Source organism: Botryllus schlosseri, chromosome 15, assembly GCF_051294905.1.
Source record: "Botryllus schlosseri isolate E-star chromosome 15, Bs_hap1, whole genome shotgun sequence".
Classification (NCBI taxonomy): domain Eukaryota; kingdom Metazoa; phylum Chordata; class Ascidiacea; order Stolidobranchia; family Styelidae; genus Botryllus; species Botryllus schlosseri.
Window position 1 is genome coordinate 14,533,278 of NC_137250.1, and position 10,566 is coordinate 14,543,843.

The 10,566-nt window shown below is 39.0% G+C and overlaps 1 protein-coding gene across 1 annotated transcript; it reads right to left on the reverse strand.

Moving 5' to 3' along the window:
- Positions 1-2,524: 2,524 nt before the first annotated feature.
- On the reverse strand, positions 2,525-9,656 carry LOC145456908 (neuronal membrane glycoprotein M6-b-like). The gene is made up of 6 exons (XM_080335049.1): positions 9,362-9,656; positions 9,144-9,303; positions 5,633-5,789; positions 4,707-4,795; positions 3,286-3,351; positions 2,525-3,219 (listed from the first exon to the last, which is right to left on the reverse strand). Exons 1-6 carry the CDS (start codon positions 9,553-9,555, stop codon positions 3,064-3,066), a joined length of 822 nt encoding a protein of 273 aa, XP_080191175.1. The 5' UTR covers positions 9,556-9,656; the 3' UTR covers positions 2,525-3,063.
- Between the last annotated feature and the right edge of the window lie 910 nt (positions 9,657-10,566).

Below are 10,566 nucleotides of genomic sequence, written 5' to 3' on the forward strand. Positions count from 1 at the left end.
CATCCATGCCACAATCAAACAGTGGAACGACATGTAAAGCTCGTAACAGAAGCATCAGCACAAGTTTCTGGATTTGAAAGACGAGATGGCCTCTCATTCGCCAAAAAATTAAGTCTCGTAAACTGATGAAAAAATTTGACACAAAAATGCATTTTCAATAAGTCGTTAAATGTGAGTGTTTCATTATGTTTTGAACCGATTTTAAAAGGACTGTGTTGTGAATATATTTGTATTATGAGCCCAATATTCGGTATTGTCAGTGTGTTACTTTTCTTTTCAAAAAAACTGATGACGGATCACAATTCGTCAGAATAAATGCTGAATTTCAACAAAAATGTGCGTATATATTGTTTTTTGGCTATAACTCATTTTGTGTTCACAATAGAGAAAACTTTCTTCTTAAGACAGATAGAAACATGATGCTTCCGCAGATTTTGAGCTATATATCATGACTCTACGACCAGCGGTTGCCGAGATGGGCCATTTTACCCCCCACGCGCAGAAATTGGGGGGTTGCCGGCTGGAAAATGGGGGTTGTAGTTGACTCCGTCAACGTGAATTGGACTTTAGAGTATCATTAGGATTATTATATGTGGCCAACATACATTGTATCGTACATCTTGTAACTAGTCAAAGCCAGAATCGTTTTTGTGTATTGCGCAAGTTTTAGAAAGATATCTCTGCCTTTTTCGTACCGCGACTATTTCGCGATCCGTATTCCTATTGGCTAAATTTCACAAACTGTGTTACGTAAAACTAAAGTTCTACCTACATAGATAGCTCTGCCTTTTTCGTACCGCGACTATTCGGTATTCCTATTGGCTAAATACTTCATGACGTTGCCCGCAATTCGTTTCCCTCATTGGCCAAATGTTACAACCATTGTTTCGTACTACGGTAGTATTAACTCGATCGTTTGATATCGTGAGCCAGACTCATTTTAACCGCTACTAGGACGGACGCTCTTTTCTTGTCGTTTCCCACGTGTATTGCCACGCAAATACATTCGTGTCAGAGAACTCGCTGTGAATTGAAGAGCTTGCAACAGTAAGGTCATTAGGACAACCTAGGACCCCACTACTGCTGCAGGGTAATACCCTGAAGTCACTCTTTATTGAAGTTTTAGGTCATTTGTCAGGATTGAGGAAGCCCTTTTTTCGATTTGAAAAAAAAAGTCATTTTCACTCCACCCTGCTACCTATCTGAGGATGCACGCAAAGCCATAATACTGTCGCTGGTGATATCACGGCTTGACTATGGAAATGCTCTGCTTTACGGGGTAAACCAAAATTGCATCGACAAGCTACAAAAGATCCAAAACATCGCTGCTCGTTTGGTAACTCGGTCAAGGAAGCGTGATCACGTAACGCCGATTCTTAGATCCCTTCATTGGTTACCCGTGAAATTTAGGTCTGAATACAAGCTTCTTCTGTACGTCTTCAATGCATGGAGGGAAGTGCACCAGCGTATCTTCGTGAGCTAGTGACAATGTATAATCCCGGAAGAGCGCTACGTTCTCAGTCACAAATGCTCTTGTCAGTTCCAAGAGTCAGAACATCGACCTACGGCGTGAGAACCTTTTCTTCCTCGGCCGCCATTCTGTGGAACAATCTTCCAATTTCTATCAGACTATGTGACTTGCTATATGTTTTCAAACGCAAAATCAAGACCGTTTTATTCACACGAGCGTTCGAACTAGAGTAGTGTTCATTCCGCCCTACAACTATGCACTTCGTCTTTCATACATATCGTTTACTTTCATATTTTATTGCCTTTTTTGTACAGCGCCCTAGTGTAGTAATGACATCGGCGCTCTATAAATTACTATAGTATTATTATTATTAAATGTTTGTGTTTACAAAAAAATACATCACTTCGCCTCGACTCCCATTTACTCCTGTAGCGTAGACTAAAAAAATCCACTTGCCGAATATGGCCGCCGACGGCCATATTCGGCAAGTGGCTGCTACGCCGCTGCTTGTAATAGTCTTCTTGACTACTTTGACCACCTATGTATAATTGTATATGAATACTTCTTCAATCACGATACGACGCTGACAGTTCATCCGTAAATCCTGTACTTCTTAGCAACTCTTGGTCTGGCAAGCAAATTTAAGATCAAGAAGCGACGAAAATTACATGAAGACTGTCCGATGCAACATCATCGCATCGATTTATTCGGTAATATAAGGCTGGATGAGAAAATATGGTCCGGCAATTCCAGTACTTCAGACCGACTAACTCGTAAGAAAATACAATTACATGAGAGAGATAAAATATTTTGCGGTCGAAAAGAGACCAATACAGAAATATTGACAGTAGCTTTTCCAATAACGCTCAGCGATTGCACCTACACCAGGCAAAAATTCAAAAAATTCAAGAGCACCGTCACAATAACTAAATTCGAATCGACAAGCTAATTAGAAATGATAAACTGGCAATGATATAGCTCCAAGTGCGCAAGACCTATACCTAATTCATGGTTAAATGATGATATGCATTGACAGAACAGAAAAGTACATGTCTCATTGCATCAGAGAGTGAATCAGCAGATGATTAAACTAGTAATTAATATTACTCAAGTCCAGCAGTACCATATATCAAAAGAAAACATATAAATCAAAATATTCGTAGTACCAGCACATTCCTCGAAATGCAATTTTCATGCAAGTCTACTTTCTATCCATATTTTATCGCAGTGTATTAATAAATCAGTGTACTACCACAAGGATTCGTACTTACAGACTAGCATTAATAAGATGTCATGATATGGCTTTCTAACTAGCAAGTAAAGAAGAGATCATAGCAGAGTATATTTCAGTACGAGGAGGATAATGGTTCATATGTACATATCACAGGCCATTCTGACATAATCCTTATTAATCTCACATGTGTGTCACAACATATGCGAATTGTTCAATAATATATCAAGTAATTGATATACTGTAAGTGAAATAATAGTAACAGGAAAAGTTCAAATCCATGTACGAAAGTTTAAAAATGATGACGTAAGTTTGTCCAGAAATTTAAATAGTCTGCAGAGGTAAATATGTGCAAAACATTCTAGTAACTGTACGTTAGTCTTTCATTTGATCTCGCGGTTTCGATGATTTGATTCAACTCCATTTGCTCGCGGAATTTGGTGTCTTGGTAATCGACCAGCTTTCTGGCCATCTTCACGTATGCATAGTTTGCAGATAGTGCCATTAAAAATTGTTTCTGGAAGCAAGGGCAATATGGAGACTTTCCATGAAAACTAAATCACGATTTGAATTCTCAACTTACCATGCTAAGAACCGTGATGCACGCTCCAGCAAATGTTATCAATACCATTTGGTATGTCAAGCTGTACTGAAACACATAAGGGGAAATTGCTGTCATAACGAAACTGGTTGCTTTGACAAACATTAACTGGGTGAGGACAGTCGAAGTTGTACAAACAACAAACCGAAGAGCAGGGATGAGCTTTGCGCAATTGACTAAGCCTACATTGAAGATCAAAAATTGTTCATAAATCAAATCACATACAAACTGTGAGCTTGTTTTTATTACCCAAGCCTACTGATTACTAGGGCTGGGCACAATGATTCGACTACTCGAATCTGAATCGAGTATTAATTGTGATGATTCGAGTCGAGCAGTAAAAGATGATTTTTTCGAATACTGAAATTATACGGTCTTCGGCACGGAAAGTAGATTCATCAAGAATAATAATAGTTTCGACAGTACTTTTGACTGTAGAAACCTTGATTGGCCGTATCGTAGCATACGAAACAAATAGTAGAAAGCTACCAACGTTACTGGAACTACCACATACCCGAAGTCATGTGTAAGTAATTTTCTTTTGCAGTTTGTAGTAAATTCAAAATTTTTAAACTGTAAGAAATCTGAGATTATTGGTTGGAATGAATTCAAATTTGACTTGCGTCATTTTTTAAGGCAACGTAACGATTTAAAGGGGCACTGCGCTCTAAAAATGATGTGGTCTCAAATTGAAGGTAAAAACGAACAAAAATTTTTGGCTGCAGCCATGTCCTTCAGAACGCCACCGTAATAATGGAGCTGCAATTTATTGAAATTTCTACAAGACCAGCTCCTGCGGCTGCTTAACCCGTTACATGGCACGATGTCTTCATCGTCGCACTTGCTCGACGGGATAAGGCAGTCACGCAGAGAACGAAACTTAGACACATTTCCTTCATAACATCGGCTGACAACTATCTAAAATTCGTTCTCTGCGTGACTGCCTAATCGCGTCGGGCAAGTGCGACGGTGAAGATATCGTGCCATGTAACGGGTTAAGCAGCCGCGGCAGCTTGTCTTGTAGAAATATCAATAAATTGCAGCTCCATTACGGTGGCGTTCTGAAGGAAATGGCCGCCGCCAAAAATTTTTGTTCGTTTTTACCTTCAATTTGAGACCACATCATTTTTAGAGCGCAGTGCCCCTTTAACCACCTAGCCAGCAAGATTCAGGAAAAAAAAGTTTTTTTTTGAGCAGCCCTATTCCCCAAATTTGTATGAGCCGCGTCAGTGGCGACCACTTTAGCACACAAGGAGTAAGAAAACCACTGTAAAGTCATGGACTTGTAACTTAACAAGTCACCATTAATGAGCAGATTGTTTACCAGATACAAGGAACCAATGGTTCCAATACAAGGGTTGTCAACCCCAGCTTTGACAGGCGGTAGCGTATTTGAAACTAACCTTTTCCGGGTCACAGAAGTTTTCTTTCAGCTCATTGCCGCAGAGCCTACCATAATACTCTGACTGTCCCTTTTGCGGGTACATGAGCCCTAAAATGAAGGATATCACTGATAGAGGATGAATGAATGCGGGCGATGCACTATATAATTGACACATCATTGGCAAATAACATAATCAATGCTGCGGGCGCAACTATATAAAAAATCTATTGTGCTCACTTCAAATCTACTGTAAATCGGGAACCTTAATGCGATTCAATGTTTCGCTGACGGGGTTTCCCGCTAATGCGAAGGACCTGATTGGAGGGTTCAGGATTTAATTTCTGTGACAAGAATAAACACATAGCTATAGCAATCAATTTCCTTTGTCTGGAAAAATTTGACTGTATTTCATTTTTCTTGCACAGGACAGGACAAAGATGTAGCCTATAAATTATATTGCCTCATATCATGACATCTGCCTGAGTACGGTAGTGCAATTAATATGATCACAATTATTCATGGCATTTCTTCTAGAGAATAGTATGTGGAATAGCGAAGAAAACGTATTACTCGCATTTCATCACTGTTTGCTATTAAAGTCATGTAGATAAAATGTCTAATATTCGCCTCAGGCAAAAACAGTGAGCAAAACTCGATGCAACGTTGTTTTGTTATAGCTGTATAGACCACTGTACATGTCACAAAGAATAGAGATGAACATCATTTCATCCACACTACCTCGCCCAAGCTCTTGACCGGATAGCGCAAGTTCATATCACGTATATATAAAGGAGATCAATATAAATCATCCAGAAACCTATCAAATTACACATTCATCAATCCAATGGAGGATAATTACAGGTATACATAATAGGGCATAATCCCCATATTGCAGTATGCAAGTGAATTTTCTAATCAATCCATAGTATCAGTATCAAATTTTACCAGCTTGAACGAAGTTGATGCAAACGTATTGCACACCCTCCGGTTCCCGTACCAATTCACATTGTGAGTTTGACACAATGAAGAAATACACTGCGAACCCGGTGAACACCGATATCAAGAGCCATGAAGCAGACAACAAGAAGGCAAACACCGTGTACTGTAAAAGAAAGGAAGAAGTCTTGTAACTGTAAATTACTTGATAACACTAGAACTGGACGATTGATAGCAGTGAATCAAACTCATTACTGTACTACTAGATGGGATATCAGTATCAGGGTGAACAAAGTCCTAGAACTACTTCCGCTAGCATGCTATCTACGAGAGACGCCTGTGTATCTGTGTTGTTAGTCAGACATTTGGTACTTGAATTCATCAATATTGATATTCACTGTTGAAAACTCACTATAGTGCTACCGTCACCAGTTTCATCCGTATAAGTATTCAGGCCACTATTGTTTACATCTGGCGAGAGCCAGAGTGAAACGAATTAGCAAAATAAACAGCACATTATATGAAGCTTTTTTTCAACGAAATCCTGCTTCATAAAATGACATTCAGAATTTTTGATGGTTCAGGGTCAGCCACTTGTATGGCTGCTAGATCAAAGAACTGCTTACTTCGGGCGGAGATCATAAAGTAAGCTTATCCAGGAGAATGCTAATCGTCTATTTAAAGCTCTTGATAGAGGCCCATAAAGTTGAATAAGATTTCGAGCAAGGATTATTCCGAGTCGTTTGGTGATATGATTAGTCCAACGAAGTAGGTTGCCATGATTAACAGTTTTTAATCGGACGATTAGCATTCGCAGGATGAGCCAACTTTAAGATCTCCACCCTTAATCTGTCACACAAAGTGAAATACTATCTAATGAAGTGGCTCCCAAGTCCCAACGTGGTCAATATTGCATCTAGTGTGCGATTTTGAGAAACAAGGAGGCGAGGGGGGGGGGGGGGGGGTGGGGAGAAAATGCTTGTAAGAACGTCCAGTGAGATATATTTAAAATGAACATGAAGATGGCTTGACGCAAAAAAGTCAATTCAAAGGGAAGTAGACATGGAAACCGTTTTTTTGAGCACCTACTCAGAGAATGACCTTTTTTAGTCTATTCTGCTGATTTATGTGTTCAATGTATATGCATGTTTTTGTCAGGGTAATTGTGCAAAACTCTATGATGGTACGATTTTTGCAGAAGCGATATTATAGGGAACTAAAAGTATCCTAAATTTAGTTGGGTTCTCCACGACTTACTATACGTGGCAGTGTTAGCGAAGTACAGCAGCTTGTAAGCAACAGCAGTAGGGATGGTGTGAAAGTGAGGTTCGCGTTCTGAGTGTGAACTTCAGAAATTTGGAGGTCACGTTCACAAACGAACCTGGGTAGGTAGTAGGTTCTGCAATGTGAACCTCTTTCATATAGGCCTATTACAATTTTACACTTCATTATAACATCTTTAGATGAAATCTATTGCATTACAACTGCGGGCCACTCTGTGCATGGCGCTGGCAGCATAAAAAAAATACACTAATCGAGCATGCACCTTGAAAATCTCGAAAATTTTACTTGCTTTGTTACAAATGTTTGCTCAAAATATCCAACTTTCAGTTTGTGAATATTTAGTGACTCTCTGCTTTGAGCTTGACCCACAATCACACATCAAGAGCGAAATACACTACATGTAGTCAGCGAATGATGCTTATTCACCCAATTAATGAAATTGATATCGTTGTCAGATGTAAAAAATCTTGCGCGCGTATGTGGTTAATCGTGATTTCATATGTGTATTGTATCATAAAAACCAAATCCGTGCGATTGGAGTGTTTGCTACTGCCGTATAACTTGTTAATGGCGTAATATCGGTAGCAACTATAGAAACCCGTTTTACACTCTGCTCAATATCAACGTAGCAATACTCAGACGCCGAATACATTGACCGGTCTGGCCTAGACCGTTAAGGCGTATTCTTATATTCCCTTGCAAGTCCTTATTGAAATTGTTGGCAAAGCGACGGAAGATAGTGATGTTATGGGATTATTATATCATTTGATTGCCTCAGTTGATACATTTGGCGACGTATAGGACGTCAATATGAATGTGCACAATAATACAGGCTATCACTTCATTGAAATGTAGGGTTGGAATTCGCAATATGACGTCACGTGACGTCATGAGGTTCACGTTCGCGTTCACACAGAACCTTTCAAAAAGGTTCGCGTTCACACGAACCTGAACCTTTCAGAGGTTCACACCATCCCTAAACAGCAGCAACAGTTTACCAATGTCTCAATTGATATGAAAATCGTCATTTTCAACAAAACATACAGGTATGATGTATAAATATATTATATATAGCTGATTTACTGTGACTGATTCAATTTTCGAACAATCTAGGCCTATCGTTTGTTATAGAGTTGAACAGGAAGATACCCATTCCACCAAGTTCATGACAAAGGTTTGTGATGATGCAATATGATGACAGTTCAATCATTCTCTTTTCCTCATCAAAATTATGCTAGGTTGATACATAAATCAACTCGCAGTTCCGCCAAACAAGATTTAGTTGTTGAAGCAGCAATGTAACAAATTGTAACATTCAAATTTGCATTGCAAACTTGGTGAAACCAACCGACATTTTAATGGCGACCTAGAAATCAATGATTTGCTTGTAACTTATTTTCTGTACATTTTCAAGACAAAGTTCTATGGAAGTGATAGAGAAACATGTTGCTTCCACAGCTTTTAAGCCTAAAACTAGCTTTCTAGCATAATTGTTCATCAAGATATGGCAAAATTGGATATTTTCGGCTCGTTCGGTGAAATTGCATGGCCACTAGAGGGTGCAGGAACCTGAAATTATGATAGAAGTAATTCATTCGAGATTTGGGACCAAATATCAAAGGCACTTTTTGAAATTCAAATTTTTCTTTTTTTCACTCCACCCTATTAGCGACTGTGTACTGTGACATTTCATTGTTTTTAGTGTGCCAAGTTAATGTAAAGCAATGATCAATCTAATAGTCGTTATCACTCGGCGTTTTTCGATCTTCGTATCTATACAATTGTCAGATCAGTTTTTCTGTGATTTCTTTGCGGTAAAGACGGTTGACGATCGTCACTAAAGCATTGTTATAAATCCTACTTGTGATATTATATTCAAACAAGTGGAGAAAAAGGCTGTGCTTGATTTATACCGGCGTTACCGACCATCAAAACTAGACAGGCATCTGCACCTATAGTCGCAATACGATCATTTCGATTGCCGCGCAAAAAAAAAGCCGGATTAATGCGATATCATGATGCCATCACCTTTGAAGCCTATATTTGAAATCTTGGTGAAGTAGTTATATCCGGCACATAGCATTTTCAGTTGTCAGAGAATTTACTGAACACTCTTACTAGAAAAAGAGTAGAACACCAACTCGACGCATTTGACAGGTAGCCTAGCTACTTTAATCTACATCCGTTTTGGATACTTAACAAAATGTCAGTCGGGAAAAAAGACACATTAACTTACAAAGATTCCGCAGCATATTCCGCATTTCTTTGACCTGTACGTGTATTCTAGTTCTTTTTTTACTGTCCTAGTGGCGAGAATTCCATCAGTCAGAAGTAGAATTGTAACCACAAACATAAACGATGCTATTCCGTATATCGAGTACTGTAAAGCCTGAAAACTAATACAATTTGGAAGTTATAAAGAAGTCAATTGCAAACATTGTGAAACTGACTTACGTATCAATAACCCATGACGTGTTTTGAGCATATCCTTCTATATTTGCATCTGCCATTAGGTTGTCAAATGTGGTAAGCGCTCCATGCCCAGCTCCACAGAACAGTGCAACCCCGGCCCAACATGCCACCAACGCGATCAATGATGCCCAAGGCACCAAACTAAGGCATTTCACGCAAGATCTGAAGCATCCCATTTCTATATTACAAATTTGTTATATGGCGGCAAGTATGGGTCACAGCTTTCAAGTACAGCACGTCTATATTATCTGAAATATGAAGATGTGGTCAAGAGGAACTGTGCTGGCTGCATGGAGTCGTATTATGTTTGCAATAAAGACAGAAGATCCATCTACTATTAATGCGGTAACACAACATCACTTGTCAACAAGAATATAGTAATGATACTGTAACATTACCGATATTAGTTTTGAAACTTTCCAACAAAATGATTATAGTTCATTACAAATCATTGATCACAAAAATCTGTTGTGAAACCTTACTTCAAGAGTTTTACATATTTACATGCTCGGTATCCACACAATATTATATTGCTGTAATGCTGAAGGCTACTATATACTGTAAGAACTCTCTAATAAATAGAAAGCAATATAGGCATATACTCCGTTGGACCATTACTCAGCTCTCATGTATAGTCTATGTAGGATGAAGGAGGCGGGAACAGCGTACTGTTGCAGTGTGATTTGTAATTCCAATTCACAATTTCACACCATATCATTTAGGGTAGCTGGATCAAGCTTATAGTACCACTGATTAACAGGCAATAGGCTTCCAAAACAAATGTGGTCAACCCTGGCTAATATGGGGTCCAGTGTTAGACATATTTGAACACACTACAGACACTAAACATTAGTGTTAGACAGGCTTGGAATGCACTCCAGACACAGTCTAGAATCAAATCTAGACATGATGCCAGTGACATGCGGCGAGATTCATGACTAGGGAGGCAGATTCAGTTTTAGAATCAGACTTGCAAATACATAAAACTTGAAAGTTTAGTCCATTAAGTTGACGACTTTATTAATATGAAACGAGCGCTATTAACATAGATGCTACGGTAGGCTATGCTAGAAGGTAGACCGACTAAATATCCCCAATTCAAGGTATAGAAAATACACAATGGAGATGGGATCCTACATCGGAAAGAGTTTGCTCCGCACTACACTCCGGCAGTCCCATCTTCACAA